Source organism: Thunnus albacares, chromosome 15 (assembly GCF_914725855.1).
Source record: "Thunnus albacares chromosome 15, fThuAlb1.1, whole genome shotgun sequence".
Lineage (NCBI taxonomy): Eukaryota > Metazoa > Chordata > Actinopteri > Scombriformes > Scombridae > Thunnus > Thunnus albacares.
The window spans coordinates 12,554,493-12,578,066 of record NC_058120.1 but is presented as its reverse complement, the minus strand read 5'-3'; the positions used below and the strand labels follow the sequence as shown (position 1 = coordinate 12,578,066).

Genomic DNA, 23,574 nt, shown 5'->3' with positions numbered 1-23,574 from the left:
CTGCCATAATATAAAAAAATGTGAAATGCCTATTTTCCTCTGTATATATGTGCAAAACAAAATCATGTGTATCATGACCAGGAGGAAAGATGAAGCAAGTTCTACCATCATTGCTTTAAGTTCTCTGAGATGTGACTATAATCTGGACTGACTGTAACTGTGAGAAACAGTTTCGCCATGCCAATATGTCTTCACCTAAACACACACATTCCTTCCAAAATCAGAAATTTGGATCTCCTCCTTTCATCATTATATGAGACAGAACTCTTCATCACAGTTTATGTAATGGAAAGATCTGTAACTAATAATCACCCTGTTTCTGTTCAGCGTGAACAGACCTATAGAACACACAAGATTTTTTTCTCCCTCTCTCTGTCAAACACAGATACACACACACACTCTTAAAGACGAAGAGAGACTCTCCCTTTGCCACATGATAGTCACATTGACCTCTGTACATTTAATGGAGCATGCTGGGGCTTGACTGGGTGCCGAATGAGTAATGACACACTGTTTTCAGGCCTCTTGTCACTGATAGTATGGCCGCACTGGGGCATTAACAGACACACTGTGTTATTTACTACAGCTCTTCTGTGAACCTCTAATGTATACACCTGAAGCACACTCCATATGATTTTTATTGCTTTGGCAAAACAAGCAAAAAGAAGTTTTGGGCCAATCACTTTCCTGTGCGCTGTACATTAATCGTCATTCCTAGTCTATACAGTTAAAACATTAGTCTCTTGTTTAAGTAGATTTGCACTGTGGTTGATGATAAAGGTCAGGGCTGTCACATAGGCTTCCTCAACATATTTATGATATAAGCACTTCCTTCATCTGTCCCTGGGGGTTGAGGAGAATTATAGGTAATATGATTATAAATGACGTCGAGTGTTATCGTTACATTCTGCTGGATGGCAGTGCTGTCTTATAAATGTAGTTGATGGGGATCCATTTCCATACACTCACTCTAGAGTCCCAAGGGGCCCAGCTGTGGGTCCCCTCATTTTTCCTCTTGCCAAGATGCTCACATCTGTAAGTTATATGGTCCCCTCCTAATGCTGAGCTCCTTCGTCTTCATCACAGAGCTCCCTCTGTAATGAATGCAATGCTTTGTGACAGAAAGGCACTACACTGTAAGATCATTTTGCTCCTCTAAAGTTGTGCTTTCATTTTCTGTTTGCAGCATACGCAGTGATTGCAAATGGACAAGTGGAATGTTCCAAAGGTTATAAAAGGATGAATCTCACACACTGTCAAGGTAAGTTATAAAGTAGGTTGAAGAATGCTTACAGTATGTATGTATATGATTTAACCCTCTGCATATTTGAATAGGTAGTTTACCCATCACAGAAACATAGGATTACTAAGTTTTATTAAATATAATGGCATGGATGTGATAAAAAGTTACTGCCCATATGTTTCCATGCATACTTGGACCCCTGAGGACTTCTATAAAAGTATTCCTTGCTGTATGTCTGGCTCCTATGGGAATCAGTTCAAGACTACAATTAGCCTTGCTCCAGGGTCAGAGTTCAGCAGCCAATAAGCGCATGGGGCTGTTGTCTTAATTGGTCTTTGGGGTTCTGAGTGGAGAATGGTACAGCAGGCTGCGATTATGGTAAAAGTATTATTCAGGTTGCAGACTTGTTTGTTGCTCAGCCTCCCTAAGTGTACCAGCAGATGAAAAGCTGTATGGCTGGCAGTTCACCCATCTATCTGCATGTTAAAACAAACTCAGGTCCTGCATGTACACTGTGTTTTCCTCTATCACAGCATCCCAGAGATGGCTAGATGTCAGCTGGCTGACAGTACATGAAGCAGTAGCTCTGTATACAGTCATCCACTGTAGAATTCAGACCATTTATATTTGTTGGTGGTGTTAGTTTACAACACTGGAATTAATCGACAAATAAACCTTGGTTCAGAGACATAACAAAAATGTGCTGCTTGATCTGTGAACAAGGGAAAGCACTGACAGCTGATGCTTAGACTTTGAATAACAAAATGCAGCTTTACTGACAATCTACTTGTTTAAGCTCTGTCAATGACAGTTAGGATTTATAGGTCCTCTTGATACCCACTGACTTGATTAATGGTGTCATAATCCAAAGGGCAATGCTTGCTGAAGCCCGTGGAGTGTAACAACAACAATGGTCCAATGGGCAGCTTTGACTACATCTGTAACCTCTGTAGCCTCATCCACTAGTTCAGCAAGTTCAACAAGTTTTCTGATCTGCACAGCACTATTGGCCTATTGATGTTCTCAGGTAATGATTGACCTGGGAAACATATTTTAATATAACAAAGACCTGTGGACAAGGACGTACTTATTTTCCAATAGTGTGTCAACTAGCCAACAAATGTGGAAATTTAGCTTTCTATTATTCATGCTTTTCTTGTATGATTGCTTCAAGATGTTCCTCCCTTTCAGTTGCTCATTTCTTGAGTTCCAAAAAAGCAAAGCTGACAGTTACCCACAATATTTACTGGAGTTCTTTAAAGTCTCTGTCCCGTTCAGTGGCAGCTCCATTCCCAAAAATTATTTCTAATTTCAGGTTTTGCAACAATTGCCAAAAAGGCAAAAACCTGCTTTTTCTGGGATTTTTCTCATTATCAGGATGGGGTCCAGCTTGCCAAACTGGGACTTCTAGTCGGCACTGCTTGAAGTGTATTTTACTGGAAAAGAGCAGAGCTTGTCTCACATTTGGTAACAGGCATGATGCACTGCTCTGCCTTATGGTGAACCTTGTGGTCAGAAACATTCACACTATGATACGATAAGATGCCCCATCAAAGCCATATGCTGATCTCTGACTTCAGAGAAGGTTCCTTATCTTCTGAGAAAGTGCTTCTCGGAAACTAGGTCAGCTGAATTGGCCATTTGTAGCTGTGTTTGTTAGATGAAAGGCCCACATAGATGCATGTGCAGTCTCTATTGTAGGCAGTAAACTGGTGCTGGGAGCAGGTCACATTACTCATACACCACTTCAAAGATGAGATGATGGAAGTCTTACATAACTCTTTTCACATTTTGGATCAGCTTAATAAAAGCTACAAACAATTTAAAAACACTTTCATTTAACATTTATCATATTGGGTCAACAGGTTGAGAGTCCTCGATGTATCTGGTTATGCAGTAGAAAGCCACTGAAAACTTTTCCCAGCAATAGCTGCTCTGGCAGTATTTTGGGAATGAGCATTCCCTATTCACAGTTTCTAAATGGATGCATTTCTGGCTCCATAAGTTATGTCTGGTGTAAGACTTCCAAAGTAGTTATACAGTACTCCCTTTGGCTATAACAGCCAATACATAATAAAGAGAGTAATGCTGCCAGTTTTCTTTACAGTGCCCATAAATAATTCTGCAGGTGTTAATGTGAATCTTGGTTTTTCCAGAAGTTAGGAGCGGGTAAGGTCATGTAAGGCCACAGCAAACTGGTTGTCACTTAGGCCAGAGTTGTGAAACTTTTTCGATGTACTGCAGTTATTCATATATGTCATGAAGCAATAAAAACAGTCATGATACAAGCTTCTGATGGATTCTGGGCTCTTACCACAATATGTCAATGAGAGCAACCAAGCATAAATTCAAAAATGATGCTGAGATTAGTGCTGGCCATGACAGGTTGTCATGGAAGTCAGTTTCAATCCCAGTCAACCCACCAGCAGACTGTAACAATAGCACTAATCTGGGACTCAACCAAACCAGGGATTAAAGACCCCATGTGATGAAGACTGAGCCCAATACTGACCTGAACTCTGACCAGAAAGCATGCTGTTAAAACTAAACCCAAGCCCCCACAGCACCTGCATACAGAATACTGTTGTTTTTAGGTTTTAAAGTGTTAATATCAGCAGAGGCAGGCATGACATCTGCAGTCTGCTTCATTGTCTTCACAGCATGTGCCCCATCCTGGCTCATCCAAACAGATTGCAGTGACAGGTCGCCTTTGCTTATAGAGAAACAGGCTTGTTTATACTGTAATGGCATAGAAGCTGGATGCTTTGTGATTGTAAGGCCAGGTTCAGTTTAAATGTATGTGTAAGAGTGATAGAAAAGTGCAAAGAGAAACAAAGAGCCACTGAGATACAAAAGAAGAAACAACTGTAAAGTAAACAACGAAGAAACATTGAGGCGTTCCCTGGATTTGCTTCAGTCCACAGAATTTATCAGCCTCAATCCCTTATAAGCTCACTTTTTCCAGCAGGAAGCAAAACAACAAAACAAGAGCAGATTAATTAGAATTGGGAAAATCTGTGGTGGCAGGCTGTCGGGTTCCAGTCATCAAAGCAATAGGAAAAGACCTAATGATGTACTCTTTGTTTAACACGGTAGAACAACAAACTTTGCCTGGTCCCAGTGTGATCGCATGACTAAGCGCCTGAAATATGTCCCCCTATGCTCCTGCCTGGCACATTAACTGGCTTGCTTGCCTCCATTTGGCTTAGTGACTCGGGAGCTGTTGGAGCAATAAGCAAACACTCTGCTGGCCCCCGTATCGCTCCAGCACACGGTTTAGGCCAGACAGAGGGAAAAAACCTCTTTATGACTTTCACTCATTGACGTAAGCGGAAGATGCTGTGACCTTATTGGACACTGTAACGGAAAGATGCGGAGGAAGAATGATTATATACAACATTCTACTATTTCCTCAGTGTGCGCCTGACTGTCCAGCTTTCAAAGTCAAGGTTACCACAGCTTTGAGAGTTTATAATATCTCAGTTATTTTGAGTGCATTCTGGTCTGCATGTGTTTCCCTTGTGTCATCACTCCTCCTTGGTTTTACACAATTGTGCAACCTAAAAGTTTCCATATTTCATTCCCTTCCAACAGCTGGTGGTTTTGACTACATGATCAATTGCAATATTTTGTCACCTTTCAAGGTGTAAATTATTTCTGAAGCCTTACATCATTGCTGGTCTGCAGACCTGAAAGCTCTAAGAGCTCTTAATCCGATATTGATACTTGTATGAAGTTTAGTCATAGGGGTTCAGTGGGAGTTCAAAAAATTCTTGTCAGGGGAAAAACATGACTTCATGATATTTCCATAATCTGAATGTACTAGATACTACATGACTGACGTGGTGCATGTTTCACAGACATCAATGAGTGCCTGTTGCCTGGGCTCTGTAAGAATGCTGAATGTCTCAACACTAAAGGAAGCTACAGGTGCACATGTAAACCAGGCTACATGTTAGACCCTGCCAGGAGCCACTGTGTTTGTAAGTATTGCTCATTGTCTGTAAAACATTATCTATCTGTAAAACATAATCTAAGGTTGAGATCATTTTGCTATGTATTGCATTGGTTTATGTGATGGATGTATCAACTTTCTTTCCAGCGGACAAGGCGGTGTCAGACCAGAGGGCATTTTGCTACAGATCAGTGTCAGCAGGCACATGTTCTCTGCCACTTTCTCAGCACATCACCAAGCAGATCTGCTGCTGCAGCCGAGTGGGCAAAGCCTGGGGTGCTGGGTGTGATCGCTGCCCTTTGCCAGGAACAGGTATAACCACCAAAAACTCCTCTACTACACACACAGTTTAAATTCTAAGACTTGTCTTTTCCTCAATCTGCAAACCTAAAGTCCGTTTCTGGTTTTACTGGACAGTAGTCGCTGAAGAACATCTTGCAGGGTTATACGCTTTTGCAGATATAAAATGTCACGTGTAATCTTACGCAATGTCTAGCAGTGATAGTGAAAGAACAGGCAAAGAATATTTACCACTCAGTCACATTCTGCTGTCTGCCAGGCGTGTAAAGCAGTTCAAAATAACCAAATGTGTTTGAAATGGATAGGGACCAAAAACATAACAGTTTTCATATTTTGGAGACTACATAATAGTGGGAGTCAGTCTTGTGTTATCACTCCAACCCTCAGAGAGAAACCCCACTAATAGACCGGCAAAGCTTCACAGCAGAAATAAATAGCTTGGCCAAGTGAAACATGGGAAGTAGGTTTTTTTTTTCATACCGATCTAATCTTCAAAGTCTGAGAGAAACAGGCTGGTTTTATGGAGTGTCTGTACTGGCCAGTGATTCATGGGGATTGTCATAGATCAGATATCACAGACACAGACCTCCATGGTGCTGCTCAGCCAGGACTGACACAGTACACAGACACACAGCCTCTGATTCCTCGGACCCTGGCTTTTGTATGGCCTGACAAGCTGTTAGAGCCGTGTTCTGAACAAAGCAGGCCAGGCCCATTACTTGAGACTCCGTAACAGGAGCTTGCTGACTTTCATTCCATATTTACTCCAGTTTCTCTGATGTGGCTCCTGATCATATATAGCCTCATTTCCCTCCACTTTAAATTCATCATTCAGTAGCCTATCATATCCACATTTCCTGCATTTACACAAGCATTTACAGCGACCACATATCTGTCATTACTCATATCTCTATTCCAGACTCTTTTGGCGTAGAGTTGCTGGTTTCAGGTCAGGTAGGGGACACAGAGCTTCTCACTTGTAATGGATTCACCATTGCTGAGGTTTGCCGGGCTCAGACACAAAGAGGTGCAGTCTCCCTCCTTTTATCTAGCCAGCCAATCCTCCATTAGCCTCTCACTCGCACGTCTTTACACCAAAGAGTTCAAAGGTCATTCGGTATTACATGATGCTCTACTTCCCTTGTTGGCATGGCTGTTTGTTTTAGTGTGCAGATATCCCCCAATCTTTCCAAATCCCCCCACTGGTAACCCTCTGTGACAGCTGTCACTGGCCTGCCAGCTAGCTAGTTCTGCAGCAATAATAGCTGAAACCCAACCTCGTCATTCATAGCACACAGTAAAGCATAGCATGCTCAACATAACAGTATTACACGGATGGCTTATGGTATTGCTGTGAACATCAGACAGAAACATGAGTTACAATTATATTCTGGCAGCGTTTCGTGTTAGCTTTAGGAGCTCGAAAGCAGGATACAGAGGTAATGTTTTCCATGGTTTATGGTTTGCTGTTGTGTGTTTCCTACAATGCAGACCATTTCAAGGAGATCTGCCCAGCCGGTCATGGATATACCTACTCGCGCTCTGATGTGCAGATTTCTCTGAGACAGCTGGAGCACGGTGTTCTGCAGAGCACAGGAGTGTCTTGGGAGGAGCAGAGCCCCACCCACTTTCAGCCTCCATCCTCCCAGCCCTCACTACAGCTGCCCAGCGGGCCACAGTATCCCAGCTACCCACAGACTCCAGAAATACCTCAGTACCCTGAGTATCCAGAGACACCGCAAGCACCCCAGTACCCTCTCACTCCACAGGAGCCAAGTCATCCCTCTCAACCAGCCATAGAGACACCTACACAGCCGGAAGGTGAGAATAAAATGTTTGGTACATTGCATCTCTGCCAAGTTGACTTTAAGGTTGGTAAATGTTTACTTTGAATAGTAAATAGATGAATAGTTGTTTCTGCTGAAGGTTCCTTACATATTATGCACTTAGGCCTTGCACTCATCCAAAAATGGCATTCACTTAACCACTTGAACATTTTTACCACAGTCCCTGGTATGAACTATGCAATGCAGCAGAACGATTAAGCAATAGGAATTTTTTACGGGATGTAGCTTAGGATTTTGTAAGAATCCAAACATCAACAGGATGTTTTCATCTCTATAAATAAATGCCTCATCCAGCACCAAGCATATTCAGAGTAGTATTCATGTCCCCCATCCATCAAAGTGAAACCCCTCCGAGCATCACAGCAATACACACAAGTAATCCGCACTGGCCATACATCTAAATCCTCAGGATTTTCTGAAAATGTATCTTCCTGATTTAATGCTTGTGAGATACTTTATTGGCTAAGCCATGACATTTTGATTTATATCAGGAAAAAATTCCGTAAATATTTATGGATTTTTGTCTTCATTATCACAGATATCTGTTTCCTCGTCTCTCTTTGCATTTTTCCTCGGCCAGTTGTCTGCACTACCTTTTAGATGCAGCTTTCTCTGCCCAGCTTAAAGGATAAATGTGGCATAAGCTTTGTTTTATTGGAAATAAAGACCTCCAAAGCTGCAAGTCAAGTGCCTAAGGAGAACACAGGTTGTTGTGTATGTTGTGTGTATTCAGTAAAGGTGCTTCTTAATGCAAACAGAATGTCAACGTTCGCTACTGATAAACTTTTCCTCTTCTTTCTGTCTCGTGGCAGATGTGGAAATTCTGAGCCCGGTAAGTTCTCCCTCCCTGTCGACCTCTGGGCACATGCTTTTGAAATGTTTATCTTAGAACGATATGCTCTAGCTATCTCAGCTGGAGGGTTTGTTATGATTACATAACTTATTCAGACCACATTTTGGTGTATGCACACAGCTAATTAGCGCTGAATATGAAGACAAAACCAGACATACTGTATGAACATAAGTGTGCGATGCTGTAACCAAAATCTTTTTAACAAGTGATATTTGCTTGTTTTCTAGCCAGCTGTTGTGACTGACTCACCATTTCAATATCCAGGTATTTGTTCTTTTGCCTTTATTCATACACTACTACTTTTTCACCGTTAACAAGAGTTATGACTGTTATCTATTCTATTGTGATTTGATTTAGCATCTCCAAGCTCAAGGGCTAACAGTGATTTCCTGTTTTTTCAGTCAGGCACAGACGTGATGTATTCTCTATAAATTGCTCACTCCTGCACAGCGGTGGCAGTCTTAGTCCTTGTGTCGGCTCTGCCTTTGCGCCAGTGAAAACATTGACAATAAAGTCTGAAGTTTGACTCTGTCCTGTGAGTCCAGTCGTGTGCTGTTTTTAGCCTAGAGAAAAGTATAGATCATTTTTATACAGTTGTGTCAGTGAATGACAGCCAAAGGCAGTAGTGGTTGGGAAAACAAGCAGTGTATCGTTTAGGTTGTAGAGAAAGAGAACTTACTTTGTGTGCCAGTGGTTGTCTCTGTTCCTGCTCACCCAGTACCTCATAACTACCCTTATTCTACTTAACAGAAACCTCTCCAGACTCCACCAGCATTTACCCGAAGCCAGATTCAAGGGAAACAACTGACACAGCCACAGCCACAGCCACAGCCACAGCCACAGGTAAGACATACATTAAACTGCGCTTGTCCCATCTCACTGAATATATATCTAAAAACCCAAATGACAGTTGGGTGTGGAGCTGTATGACTACCATGTGTAAGAGCATAAGAGCAGCATAAAACTCAACTCTCATTTTTTCTGTTCTCAGTCAACTGCTGGCAGACACAGGCACGTCTTATAAGACATTTTTGTAGGCTTACCCAGAGTTTAGCCCAGGAGAGCTTGTATTGTGCTTTTATTTGACCCCTTTTCTCAAGCCAAATTGGCTTGAAGATGCCGTGCTGCACAGAGGGTGAGAGGGCACAAAACCAAGAAAAAGTGTGCCTCTTGGAAGGTGAAGCTATTCTGAGTGGACAGAGTCCAGATTTATGAAAAATGGAAGAAGAGCAGAACAGAGTCTGTTTGGGTGGCGGGTAAAGTGAGAGAAAGAGTGATAGAGATACCGAGGGAGTGAGGAGAATTTACAGTAATCCTACAGAGAAAGACGTAGTTCAGTCAGACACAGGGGCTCAGTTCCATGTCTCTGTTTTACCACAGTCCATTTGGACGGAAAAAGACAAGAACAACAGTAATGTTAGGCTCTACTGTGCATGACCTGTTCCTTGCCGACCCCTTTGTAAGTGGTCCATACCACCTGTTAGAACGCTACAGTGCTGTAAAACCTGTCCTCTCATCCAAGACCCCACCTATAAAACAGTAAGACGGTTCCCATGGAGAGCAACATGTGTTAGTGGAATGCACTTTCTTCTTTTTTTTTTTAGTGTCTGTGATGTTGCGTAACCCAAGGTCAACAATATTGTTATCTGTTATCTGAGTATTGACTGTGCACATCTATCTGTGGTCTTTCTTAAGGTGTTGACAAGTGTGCAACCACCCCCACCATATGCGGCCATGGGAAATGTATTCCTGTGCAGACCGGCTACACCTGCCACTGTGAGCCTGGATTCAAGCTCAGTGCGCTACAGACCAACTGCATCGGTAAGCAATGATGAGAGAGAGAGGCATACGGACTAAGACAGGGGTAATGGTAGGACACTCAAAGAGAAGGAGGAGCACACAAGCACACACATGCTGACAGCAGAGGCCTCGGCGGTTTTGTCTATCATCATCTCGGTGCAAGCAAGGCTTCAACACCAAACATTACACGGCACAGAAGCCTTGAGAAATGAAGCGAGCCAAAATGAAAGTGATACGTTTGTTTATGTTGACCTGTTCTGTGATGCCTGACAACAGCGTATAGGCCATCCAAAGAGCTGCCACGGTGCTGTGATCCCTTACCTCACGGTGAAGGCCTTGGCTGCAGCCTCTGCTGCAATCGGCTGGGCTCGGGCCCATCACAGAGGAATGCCTGTACAGTAGAGGAGCTCCAAAGTCAGAGCTTGGAAAGTGAACAGTCTCTGCTGGTGAAATGGAGCTGCGATATAATGTTGCATTAAAACTCCTCTCCTTCTTTGTCTTCTGTCATTCTCTGTCTCCCTTTGCAGACGTGAATGAGTGTGACGATGACCCATGTGAAGGAAAGGGCAGCTGTATTAACAGCTATGGCTCCTACACCTGTCAATGCCACAGCGGCTACAGCCAGGTGATCACTCAGAACAGGAAGTTTTGTCAAGGTAAGACATAACACACATGACGGCAGTATGTATAATGTTCTTGATGGATGAAAGACACCACAAGCTGCTGTTAGCTGTCTAACTTTCTGTTAGACTGCAGGTTCTTGTCTGTCAGCGCTGTTCATTTAAAAAAGCATCCTGCCCTAATTAATGCTGTGGAACACAATAGTCACTTTCTTTTCCATTTTCCTTGGTTTTCATTCAAACTGGCAGACATTAATGAATGCAGCATGCCCAACAAGTGCCAGAATGGCGAATGCATCAACACAGAAGGATCTTACACCTGTGAATGCAACAGTGGCTATGCCAAGTCTTGGAGAGGCCAATGCGAAGGTGACATGCACACACACACACACAGAGCCTTTGAAGCATACACACACACAAGTCAACTTAATGTAATGGCACAATGCTAGCCAAACCTATTTGTTTGCTGCCATGAGTTTATATGTAGCCTGGTAGATTTTCCTCTAGTCTGAGCCAAGAAGAAAACTATGTTCAGTTCAGTTTGTATATATTAGCATTTGTGACCTCGCGTTCTTTTCCCTCCATGGATGTGCAAATTGTTTTGATAATAGCTGATGATTCAAATGATTATTTTCATGTCTCACCTTCTCCTCGAGCAGATATAGATGAGTGCAGAGATCCCAGCTCCTGTCCCAACGGTGTCTGCATCAACACTCCCGGCTCCTTCCAGTGCCAGGCCTGCGGCCCAGGGTTCAGGCCAGTCAGTGAAAGATGTCTGGGTAAGGCAAGCCCACGCCCCATCATAGCAGCAGCAGCACCACTGCATCTTTCCCAAACTCCAAAGGGTGTTTCCAACCACTGCATGGAAATAAGTTGGGTTCCCCTCGCTGTAAAAGCTTCCTGTATTAGGTAACATTTACGTAGACAAAGCTGCTGCTCCCAGTTGGCATCACCAAAAATAACCAAGGCGACATGGCAACAAGCCGTGCCGTTAATGACCTGCTGACAGCCTGTGATGCACAGTTCACTGAATAGCTCAAGCTGAATTGGCTCTACTGAATTGCGGCTTTTTGCTCAAAAGGACATGCCGGCTGCTGATGTGCACGAAAATTATATAAAATAAATTGCATTCATGCTTCAAAGGACTTTACATTGGATGTTTTATATCCACTGTGGACCGCTACTGGGCCCAAACGACAGCCCAAAACCACAGTGATAATAGCTATATTACATGGGCTGGGCTCAGTTGTCCGCCCTCTCTGTCCATTCAGCATCTCTACGTATGAAATATCAACTCCTCCGCCCAGCAGCCTCTGCATATCCCCAATATTGTTTAAACACATTTGCCGTGTTATTGCTGATCTTTAGATATCACTGGCCCCCGTAAAAAGATTGTTGATAATACTTCAATTTGGGAGAGTCCAAATATTTTCTCTTGGCCACAGCCTTGAACAAACAGCATATTATTGTTGGAGAGCTCTGGCCACTGTACTTTTGGGCCCAGTGGAGGCCAGCGAAGCTTTATTACCACTGCTGGGCTAGGTGAGAAGGCTGAGCAGTCAAAGGAGATGTATGAGAAGGTCAAAGGTTCAATTCCCCTCTGCGAAGAGGTCCCAACACAAACAAATTCTCTCACTCACCCATAGTGTTGTCTGTGATCCACTGTAAAAATCTTACTGCGGATTATTAGATTTGAATACACAAAAGGCCAACAAACTACATTCGGCGTGTGTTGTGTTTAAGCTAACACGCTGGAAGCTCCCATCCTGAAAGTGGCCCAGTTACATAACAGCCTGACTGGTGTTACTTACCACATCCCCTCTTTATGACCTTGCACCCCTCTAATTTGTTTAGAAACCCAAGCTTATGGCTTCAGTATTCCAGAAATGTGAAAGGCTGAGAGACTGAATGAATGATGGAAAATATGGAAATTTACTTTAGAAGTTGCTGGTACTTCTTTAAAACTGATTTTTCAGTGAGCCTGATGTCTGATGGAAGCAAATCACTGGCATGTGTGCCCTTGTTTAAAGTCTCATGCTTTCTTTGCTTCCAGAGAAAACACCGCTTTAGCTAGTTTCTGTTTGTCAGCTCACTAATATTGTCCAGTCTGTATAAATCTGTGGTGTATAAATAGTAACTGAGAGGAACCTGGTAAATGAGGGATAACATTAGGTAAATATTTTTACTCTGAATATCCACTCAGACTGCTAACAGACCTACAGTACATGGCTGGCGCTGTGGGAGTCACATAAACAGGCAACATGAGTGCAGGGTTTCCAGTATTTGCTTCAGTCAATTGACAGCAGCACAGTAGTTTGGGCCCAATTGGCTGAAACGTGGATAAGCCTAATTGCTGGTGTGATAGAGAAAACAGCTCCATTCCCTTGTCAGGGCTTATCGCAGAGGCCTGAGATATGCGGAATGATTGCAGAAACAAAGCATTGGGCCACACTGACAGACGTTTGGCAGTACCCGCGGCTGGCCAAACAAAACCCAGCCTGTGACTCTCTCGCAGTATTTTCACCGTGCTTTGGCCGTGTCTATCACCTCTCAGTAACGTCCTCTCTCCACCTCCTTACTTTTCCTTCCTCTACCCGTTTTCCCTTCCTCCTCCTCCTTCTGCTCCTTCTTTATTGTCTCTTACTCTCACATCATCGGACTGCCTTCTCTCCCCACACCTTTACCTTCTTGTTAACACTTGATAAATTCCACTATAAAATAATGTTTCTGCATGAGGTTTTCCACAAGTATAATTCCTGGGTCAACTGTTCTGACTCATGAAGTGGAAAAGACAGCTACTACCCCAAACAGTAAAAGGCCTTCATGAATGAGGTTTGGACCTGTGCACTGATGCAATTTAATGACTGCTGTTATTTTGCACACTAATTATGCTGTAATTGTTTCCCCTTTACTGCTGTACTGCAACCTTTATTTTGTATACACATCTTTATAGCTATGGCAAATTTTCCCACAGGGATCCTTAACCATGCATCTTATGGTGAATTATGTTTGTCTCAAAATCCCACAGGCCGATATCTCAAAACCTTGACAAATAAAACCAAAACTATCTGGATGGCTAGGTTTCAGTGAGAAAATATTTTTTTTGTATTTTGAGTAAACTAACCCTTGCAGTTGTTGCAAGATAAAACCTAAAATCACAAACTTATACTGTACATGTTGTGTCCTGTCCTGACTCTGCCTGTCCCCAGATGTTAACGAGTGCTTGAACCAAACTGTGTGCGGTCCTGGTAGGTGTGTCAACACTGAGGGCTCCTATAGGTGCAACTGTTTCCAAGGATACAAACTCACACTAGACAACGTATGCCAAGGTAACTGTCAGTCAAAAGATCAGACATTTTTAACATCTCAAAGTAACAGCTCTGTAAATATTTCTCCACAGCGCTTCTACAGAAGCCTTTGCGGTACCATTGAAGGTTTATAAAAAGGCTACAAAGAGTTTGCGGTTGTCTTTTTATTTTCTGAGGCCCTCTTTTGTTCCTCTTTATCTTCTCTCCAGATGTGGATGAGTGTGTGCTCCCAGAAGTCTGCCTCCATGGCCGCTGTCTCAATCTGGACGGTACCCACAAATGCACCTGTGACCATGGTTACCAAGTCACCTCAGACAGCAAAGCCTGTGAAGGTCTGCAAAGGATTATCTAGAGCTCTTGGGTGTAACTCATCACAGCATACTTTACAGCTTGTGGAGCTCTCTCGACAGCAGCATAACGTCTGCAAATTATTTCTTTTTGTTAGATGTCAACGAGTGCGCAACTGGTAATGTGTGCCCCGCGGGAATTTGCATCAACACTGCAGGTTCCTACACTTGCCAGAACTGCAGGCCTGGGTTTGGACCATCTGTTGATGGGCTTAGATGTGAAGGTATGAAATCCTCTGTTGATTTACACTGAGATGCAATTGTCGACAAACACTGGTAAATAGTGATGATTTTTCCCAGTTGTGGTGAATTAGGGTCTTTTTGTGTCCAGATGTGAATGAGTGTGCTCAGGATGACTTGTGTCTTGGTGGGGTGTGTGCCAACACGGAGGGATCCTACACCTGCACCAGGTGTAAGGCTGGCTACAAAGTGTCTCCAGACCGGCAGAGGTGTGAAGGTAAAATCAATCTCCAGCTGTGTTCCTCATTCAGTAAAAAAACATTCGTTTTATAACAACTGTTAAAGACTTTTTCAGCATCTCATTTGAGCAGTTTTTCAGGACAAATTCTTTGCTTTACAACAGAATTTTGTCAGTCTTATAGTGATGTCCAAGCATGTCTATGTTGGTGTGCATGTGTTCCACACAGACATTGATGAGTGCCAGTCCCTGTCGACCTGTGCCAACGGGATCTGCCTAAACTCTGAAGGCTCTTACACCTGTGAGAACTGCCCTACAGGTTACAGAGTATCATATAATGGAGAGCTCTGTGAAGGTTGGTTTATCAACACCACTCATCTAAATGGACTGCTGTTTAACATTTGTATATATCTTATATTCAGGATGGTGGGAATAGTGGTTCTTCCCTGTCATCATGAATTTAGATGTTTTGGCTGTGGAGACACCCCTGTCCTGCAATAAATGTCTAATAGTCTGTGTTGTTTCATGCCAGATATTGATGAGTGTGTGCTGCCCACTACATGCCCCCAAGGAACATGTACAAACACAGAGGGTTCCTTCACATGTATCGTCTGTCAACCTGGTTTCAGAGTCTCTGAGGACAGACAACAGTGCGACGGTGAGACTTTTGGCTGTGTTTGTGCAGGAATGTGCTTTGTTATGTTTGTATACTTGCACACAGGTGCGTGTAGCATCCTCTTTCATCCAAACATGCCAGGCCTTGCCTCCATACCTAACAGAGTCTCTGTTAAGGGTGAATGTGCCAAGAGCATTTTCCCAGCTGGTTCAGGTTGTATGTAAACAGCATCAGGTGTGACAGCTTGGACACAAAACCCCATCATCTGAGCTCAAAATCCCAAAATACACCTCCTAGACATCACATCATAGCTGGATCCTGGAATCATCCGTCTCTGGCACCACTCATCTGATCCTTGCTCAACACAATGAGACACCAGCCCTCAAATAGAACATGATGATGTCAGGCAAATGTTCTGCAGATAGCTCAGCTAGAAAGATAGAGGTGGCGACATTTGTAATTCCTAGTTCCAGTGATTACCGATATAAGTGATTACAACTGGCGAGCTGTATTTATTTGAAGCCAGAGATGGTAATCTGTGTTATGATGTTTCCATGTATTTGCGTCCAGATGTGGATGAGTGCTTGGTGGCTAACGTGTGCCTGGGCCAGCTGTGCTCCAACACACCAGGATCTTACACCTGCAGGAGCTGTGGAGCTGGCTTGCAACTGTCTGAGGACGGTCACAACTGTGAGGGTAAAACAACCTCTATTTACCTTCCTGCCTACGATAGTTTGAGCTGTCACTATAGTAAACAATAGACCAGATTTAGACCTCAGTAAAAAAGGAATGTATTAGACCCAGAGTATGATTACAGAAAATCTTTACAGTACTCAGTAATTTAGCATGACATGATTTATGAGATCAATGCAGTAACACGGCTGCTTTGACGAATCCAGGGAGGTTAGATCTGTCATGACTTCATGGGAAGGGGAAAAGGAATGATTATTTAAATGGATTCAAACATGGCTTCGGTTAGTTGCATATACTGTGGTGTGTTTTTGAATGGAAGTGTGGATCTAGCCGGAGAGGAAGATCCCCCACTGATATGTGTCTTTGCGCTTGGAAAAAGTTTTACAAAACAAGCTGAAGTCCAAGTCGGCCTCTGATAGGATTTTAATGGATGTCTCTCTGATGCCATGGAAAATATTAAGGGCTTAATTTGAAATGAAGTCAGCCACTCCCCTGCCTTCCACGTACTGCAGCGAGCTCGCCCTGTTGAACTCGCTCTGTTCACCCAAAGGCATAACAGAGCCGTCTCAATCACTTAACAATGGCCCACACTATTTTCTCCTTAAGAAATACAATCTGTACCGAGGCCGAGGAATTTCCAATGATCACATAACAGCGAGCCAGTGACTGTTTGTAGATACAGTAATTATACACCACCTGTAATAGCTTGCTGTTTTGGATTTGATGACCGTCCCGCATACTTATCTTTCCACCCTTTTTAATAAAACACTGTCAGTGCGATCTAATAAAGAGGGCTCTGCTTACTGTATGTTAGGCAGTAAGTTAGACTGAGTCACATTCAGCCATTAATAATTTTAACAGATAAGGCATTGGACTCGCAAAAAATGGACTCTTTACTTAAGATGACAACCTATAGCTAACCTTTTCTTCTTCTTCTATCTCTCAGACATCAATGAGTGCGAGACCCCAGGTGCGTGCCCCACCGGTGTTTGCACTAACACAGAGGGCTCCTTCTCCTGTATGTCCTGTGACCCAGGCTTCACAGTGGCGCCCAATGGACTCTCATGTGAAGGTGGGTGGTTCAAAGTGGTCATTAACATATACGATGGCTTTGTAATCATTTTCACAGTCATCCGTTCCAGCCCTGTATGACCTATTATAGTAAGTTATTACTTGCGGATGCAGATGATGCATGACTTCTCTGACATGTTCACTGTGGTCTGGAAGCTCCTCACCCAGATGACAAAACTTGGGAAATTTTGGCGTGAGACCCAGTGATTTACAGCTGGTGTGAATGTTTCATAATGATGACGTCTATATGCGTGTGTCAATGCAGATGTGAATGAATGTGAGGACGCAAGCATGTGTGTGGGAGGCCAGTGCACCAACACCATCGGCTCCTATAGTTGCTCCTGCCCCGCCGGTCTGGAGCTGGTGGATGGGACGTCTTGCAGAGGTATACACACTCACATATGCACTGCGTGTCATTTGACACGCGTAAAATATACCATTAGTGGTTAAGCATTTCTTGTGGCTTACCTCATGTCGGCATTTTGACACAGCTATGTGTGTATATTTGTGCTTGTGTGTGTGACAGATATCAATGAATGTTTAACCATCATGGGGATCTGCGGAGAGGGAAACTGTCTGAATATCGAGGGCTCCTTCACATGCAACTGTCCTAATGGATATAGGACCATCAATGGAAGGACTGGCTGCCAAGGTGCAGTAACACACTGCAGCAAGAATACTAAAAGCAATGGGAAATCATTTTTCTAATGGTTTTATGGGATTTGTGTAACTGGGTGAGGCACAGCCACAATTGGAGAAAGTTAGTAATAATGTAATAATGTTTTTTAGCCCATATCGCCCAAGTTGTTTTATAGAAAAGTTTCTTTATACGATGGCAGCTGGCTGACAGACAGTGTCCTCACCATACTGTCCCTGCATACCTGCCTCATGGGTGCTGAGGCCAAGCCTGGGACTCCTGGCATGGGTGCTCAGTCCAACCATTCTGTGTAATTGGCCATGGCCTCATCAACTGTCTCGGCTCACTCGCTCTCAGCTCGGACATCAGTTTGATGTTATTCCAGCCGCACCCAGTGACCCACTGGTCATAGCAATGGGGGAAAAAATGTAGCCTGATCATCAGCTAAGGAAGACAAGCTTCTCTTTTCAACAAACTGAAGCATTTGCTGTCAAAATACATGAAATAGCTTTGGCTAGGATGTCCGAATTGGATCAGTGTTATTTCTGGTGTGTCCTGCAAGTACAGTAAGAGGTGAAGTTAAGTAAACGACAGTATGCCTGGCAGTGAATAATCCTATGGTGATGTGAAGCAGGTGCTGTAGGTGTTCAATCTCTGTCTTGCAAAATGCTGGCAAGGTCCTGCAATTGGCGAGGGTGACTAAGAGGACTAGGGTTAGTCCTTGCATAGGGACATACTTCCACTGAGGCTTTGGAGGCTCAGTGTGCCAGATATCATCCACAGCACACCGAGCAAAGTGCCCAGCCTGCATCAGGTACTTTGGCTGCCCGCCACAACAAATACTGGGCTCTGATTATCCTATAAATCAGCAGTTGTCGTATATTTTCATGCAGTCCACCATTGTGTGTACAGTGCTGACACAATGAAAGCCAGACCCCTCTAACATAGGCCTGCAAGGGGAGGTGAAGGGAGGATGAGGGTATGTGAGTTTATGGGAATGAAAGATGGGTTTAGTCAGGTGAGGCCAAAATGATGCTTGGCCTTGAGCCTTTCAGAAAGAACAGAACACACATAATAAAGGGCTGACAGCAGACTGAAACACATCTAAATTCAATCCAAATCAAAAGGTTGTGCCATAGCCTAGCTGGGCCTTTCAATACAGGCTTTGAAGTCCTTGAATTAACTCCAAAGCAATCCAGTCACTGCATATTTATGTGTTTACTCATAGTCTGGGGTATTGTTTTTTTTCATCCTATCTTTGCAAATGGGTGTTTACCTTGTCGTCTCTGAAAGATTCAATTGATTATCAAAGTTTGGAAAAGGAAGACAGGCTTTTCCCCTGCGATGAGTTTTCCGCACTTTCCTACCTCCCCTTTTTACCCCTGTTCCAAGTACCCTACAAGTTATGTTGTAATGCTGCAATTATCCACCAATCTACAGCTAATCAAGCATGTAGCATTCATTATAAATTTTTACGAGTCAGAGGGAGGGCTTGTAGCCTGAGAAGCTGAGGTAGATGTGTTTTTTCCCCTTGTTTCCTGTTTGCCAGTACGCCGTTAAGTGCTCCAAATGGCCAATGCATCTTGTGTTCAGACAAGTGCTTGATTACACATTCTTTTTGGGATACTTATGAAAAGGAGTGGTGTTCCCCGTAGACTTAAAGAAGACAGAGAATATACGGTGATATTTAGCAATAATCAATATCTAACAAATCTTGGCCCAACCTTTCTCTAATTATCGCCTTTTTCCCCCCCCTTCTCTCTGCCTTAGATGAGGATGAATGCAGCAAAGACAACGTGTGCATCCGGGGCGAGTGTCTCAACACTGATGGCTCTTTCTTGTGCTTGTGTGCATCTGGCTTCAAGTTCAATGCTGACACGGCTGACTGTGAAGGTAAGACAGAATAAAACTCCCTTCTGATAGTTATGTAGCGTACGTAATAGTGATTATTGACCCCAAACTCTACTCTGAGGTTTCTACTCTCTGCGTGACCCAAGATGTCAGCATTAGCTCTTTGATTGTCATGCTACATTTAGAATTAAGCATACTCAGTATAGCACACTTGGCTATGATTGATTATCTATAGCCAGTGGGGACCGAGCTTCAATGAAATTGCTCAAGCCAGGCTTACAGCTTTCCTCCATGGTCTGAGGACTGAGGGGTGCCTGGATGACATGGCTGCAGCCCTGTACTCCCTCTTCCCCGAGGGAAGTATGAATGACCCCATTGTGAGCAGGAGGTGTTTCTCCCTCTGGAACGTCTCCCCTTAGCTCCTTCACAAGTTCTTTAGTTGCTGTGATAATATTTTTCTTGGCCATTCCCGTTGCCTGCTGCGTTTACTGAGGACAGCTACACCACAGGCCTCCTGGCCGACTTCTACTGCACAGCCATTACACTGGAAGCAAAGGAGCTGAGGAGGGATTAAGAGTGTGTGTGCGGGGGCGCATGCGTCCGTGTTAGTGTCTGATTGCACATGTGGTTGCGTTTGTGCCTCTGTTTGTCAGTTACTAACCAACATCTGTCTCTCTGTCTCTTTGCGCAGACCAGAATGAATGCATGGAGTTTGGAAGCTCAGTGTGTGGTACCTGGCGCTGCGAGAACACCATCGGCTCCTACCGGTGCTTCAGGGACTGCCAGCCCGGCCTTGAGGGAGAGGACACCACAGACTGTGGTGAGTGGTCAAACCGCGTATAGTTAAAATAATAGCAAACACTGTGTTGAGAAAAAACTGGCAGATTTTGAGCCTTTTTGGCTGAAGCAAAATATTGGATGGACGGCGGACCAAATACAGTGTGTATCTGGAGTCCATTCTGTCAGTCCATTTACCATTCACTTTGGGATTGACTTTTAGATAGGGTAGCCTCAAATTCACTCATCACTCTACATACTCTTCAGGTCTCTGAAGATAATGATATCTGTTTGGCACACAGACACAAAGAGGCTGATGTGAATGAAAAGCTATCAGGTACTCAAGGTCTTTCTACACAAGAGGCCATGGGGGAGATGAGGAGAAATGGCCCCTGAAATAGGGGCACTTTAGAAAGAGGAATGCACTGTCACTAGAGGCAGTGTGTGAGGCCAGTAGCTCCTAATAATCTCATCCTTCTGACAATGAAGCTAATAGAGTGCCTCTGGCAGACAGAAGATGGAATCTGATCACTGCTGTTCTTCTTTGGACAGGGGATAGGATTGTGAGGCCAGCTTACATGGTCCCTTACCTCCTTGTCCCCCCTATGGAGGAGCCCAGTCACCTGATTTGGCTGGCTGCGTTTGTACATTTGCTACATCTGGGTCCACAGCTGGCCAACAACAACAGACACATCTCCATGACATCCAGAATACATGGAGCCTTATGTGTTTACTGGCAATAAGAGACACCTTGGGTTTGTGATATTAATATGGTTTGTTGCACAACGATTTGAGCTTAGCACTCTTTATTTTGTAGCGTGGTGTTGCTTGTCTTTGTTGCTCTCATAGCACCATAAAACAACAAGCCGAGTTTATGAGGTCTATGAGAGATAAAAAACTAAAGGCCAAATATTTTCCTCGTATTAAGACAGAATCCAAACAGTCACCGGAGAGTGACAGGCGAGGAGGGGAAAGCAGTCTGAGAGCATCAGAATGGAATGATGTATTGGACTGCAGATGGAAGCTGTGGGTGTTTGTGGGTGATTGTGTGTGTGCATGTGGTTAACTGTGAGTTTTTGTGCGTCCTCGCCTGTGTGTTTGTGTTAGAGAGAAAGAACCAGAGACTGCAACGGTTGTAGAGATGCATTCGGAGTGCAGCGCAGCCTCACATATTCTCATGACCCAGAGTTTTTATTGGACTATCAACAGATGGAGATCAGGGGAGAATACGCTGCTGCGGCGTTGATCAGTGACAGATCAGACCTCCACCCCCTCCATCACCCTTATCCCAGCTACGTGTGGCTGCCTCCTCACTGCACTTTATGATGTTGTCTGTCTGGCACAAGCTGAAGAGTGTGGAGGCCTGCAGTGTGATAAGGGCAGATTGAAACCAGCTGCTCACCTCTGCTCCTTTAGTGTCAGAGTCAACATACGGCTGAACAGCTCATATACTGTAGATTCAAATCAGTGTAGCGTTATTTGGTGTTAGATGTTAACATCAGCAGCCAAGGACTTCAACTGCCATGTTATATGCTGTTAGTTATACATTTCCTGACCAGACATGCCTTGTAGAGAATTATAGTTAGGTGGGACTTGATTTTAAAAAGTTTCCCAGTGTCCCCTCTGGTGCCACAAAACAGATTAAACTTGTCTGTACGGTTGCCCAGTTATGACCATTTCTGACCGTCGTTCCTCCCGTTGCTATGTTATGACGCCAGCTGGTCATGATTTCACTAGACCCCACAACAAACATTCGTACAGCTCAGCATTGACTCACACGTCCAGATCGAGGACCGAACCCTTCTTACCCTCAGAAGCCCAAAACCACACACAATAGCAGCTTGTTTCACCTCACGATGAAAAGTTGTGGAAGATGCTGCCGTCACCCCAATAAAAGTCAAGGGAGGGAGCTCAATTACTCTGGGGCATTTTTTGTCTGCTTGTAAAAATCATCAAATATTTAAGAAGAGGCCAGACACTGTAATTTGCAGGTTCTGCGAGGGGCGTTGTTTTATTTTTACTCACCGACCTTCGAAGGGGCAGCGGCTGTCTTTGGCTTTCTCGCTGCACTCATTTAGATTTAGAGGCCATAATACAAAAGGGGAAAACAGGGTTTTTTCCGCAACGGTGAAGCATCATTGCAGCCCTGCAATGATGCTGCACACATGGACCCTGTGGGCACAGCATCTGAAAAAGGCAGCATGTGTGTATGAGTGGATGTGTCATTGTTTTTAAGCTTTAATTCACCATCATGCTCATAAATTCACTCGAGCTATGCCATGTCTTTAGTAAGGCTTGCCCAAGGGCGGAAATTGTCTGCGGTCACACTCATGCCAACCTCCCACCCCAGTAAACTTATAGAAATGTAAAGACTTTACCATGTGTGTGATTGCTCATGTTCTTGTGCAGATGTAGGAGTTTTTTCCCTTGATGGACGCTCATTATCTGACAGTTTAACTTCCATTGTAGTCAACCCAAGACAGGTTGAAGATGTAATGTCAGTTAAAGTGCAAAAACATGGTTCCCTGAAAACAAATACCTCACCCCATCCTTGCCCAATCGCGTGTGAAATAACCTCTGCATATGGGTCCAATCAGACAAGGGGTTGCCCAGAGAATATGGCAGAAGTGTGGGCTGCGGAGTGTGAGCCAACAGTCACTGATTCTTATATTATTGTTGCCTGCCACCATGTGCTCCAGATTAACACAAAGCACAGAGACCCACACTTATCCAGGAAGCCCGTTCTCCTGGGTCAAACTATTAGGATGGGTGCCTATTTTTCGGGTCGCCCCTTACCCCTAGCAACTCCCATCCAAACTGAACTCCTCACCCTCTCCCCTGCTTCAGTTCTTCCCTCCGGCCAATTTACAAAGCTGCATGTGTCCTGACGTAACTGATTATTACATGGAAAGAGTAAGAAAGGCAACCCCATGTCCTGCTGGTGTGAGACTAGCTCTTGTTGGAGTTATCTCATTCTGTGTTATTCATTTTTTCCCACAAGCCATTAATGCTATGATTAGTACGCTGACTCTCTCTCTGGATGCAGACGGATCTAAATGGATGGTCAAGTAAACCTGCCACACAAGCACTACACAGAAAAACAAAAGTCATTAAAATTGTTTTGGTCTCTGTGCACTCATTCCTCCCTGGGATGATACTTTGATTGCATCTCATCACAACATGTGGTTTGCAACGGATTTTGTTCCATGTTACACATGAATGAAAAGCGGCTTGCAGA

The 23,574-nt window shown here is 43.9% G+C and overlaps 1 protein-coding gene across 1 annotated transcript in view; it reads left to right on the top strand.

Moving 5' to 3' along the window:
• The window catches only part of LOC122998258 (latent-transforming growth factor beta-binding protein 2-like), an 83,812-nt gene that overhangs the window by 48,120 nt on the left and 12,118 nt on the right, over window positions 1-23,574 (top strand). The window contains exons 9-31 of the mRNA XM_044375041.1: window positions 1,187-1,261; window positions 5,104-5,226; window positions 5,346-5,510; window positions 6,990-7,319; window positions 8,158-8,177; window positions 8,426-8,462; window positions 8,949-9,041; window positions 9,894-10,019; window positions 10,526-10,654; window positions 10,868-10,987; window positions 11,278-11,397; window positions 13,828-13,947; window positions 14,136-14,258; window positions 14,372-14,497; window positions 14,605-14,730; window positions 14,921-15,046; window positions 15,224-15,349; window positions 15,878-16,003; window positions 16,947-17,072; window positions 17,337-17,456; window positions 17,598-17,723; window positions 19,479-19,601; window positions 20,251-20,379. Coding sequence (XP_044230976.1) covers window positions 1,187-1,261; window positions 5,104-5,226; window positions 5,346-5,510; window positions 6,990-7,319; window positions 8,158-8,177; window positions 8,426-8,462; window positions 8,949-9,041; window positions 9,894-10,019; window positions 10,526-10,654; window positions 10,868-10,987; window positions 11,278-11,397; window positions 13,828-13,947; window positions 14,136-14,258; window positions 14,372-14,497; window positions 14,605-14,730; window positions 14,921-15,046; window positions 15,224-15,349; window positions 15,878-16,003; window positions 16,947-17,072; window positions 17,337-17,456; window positions 17,598-17,723; window positions 19,479-19,601; window positions 20,251-20,379 — 2,835 coding nt within the window. The remainder of the gene's footprint in view (window positions 1-1,186; window positions 1,262-5,103; window positions 5,227-5,345; window positions 5,511-6,989; window positions 7,320-8,157; window positions 8,178-8,425; window positions 8,463-8,948; window positions 9,042-9,893; window positions 10,020-10,525; window positions 10,655-10,867; window positions 10,988-11,277; window positions 11,398-13,827; window positions 13,948-14,135; window positions 14,259-14,371; window positions 14,498-14,604; window positions 14,731-14,920; window positions 15,047-15,223; window positions 15,350-15,877; window positions 16,004-16,946; window positions 17,073-17,336; window positions 17,457-17,597; window positions 17,724-19,478; window positions 19,602-20,250; window positions 20,380-23,574) is intronic.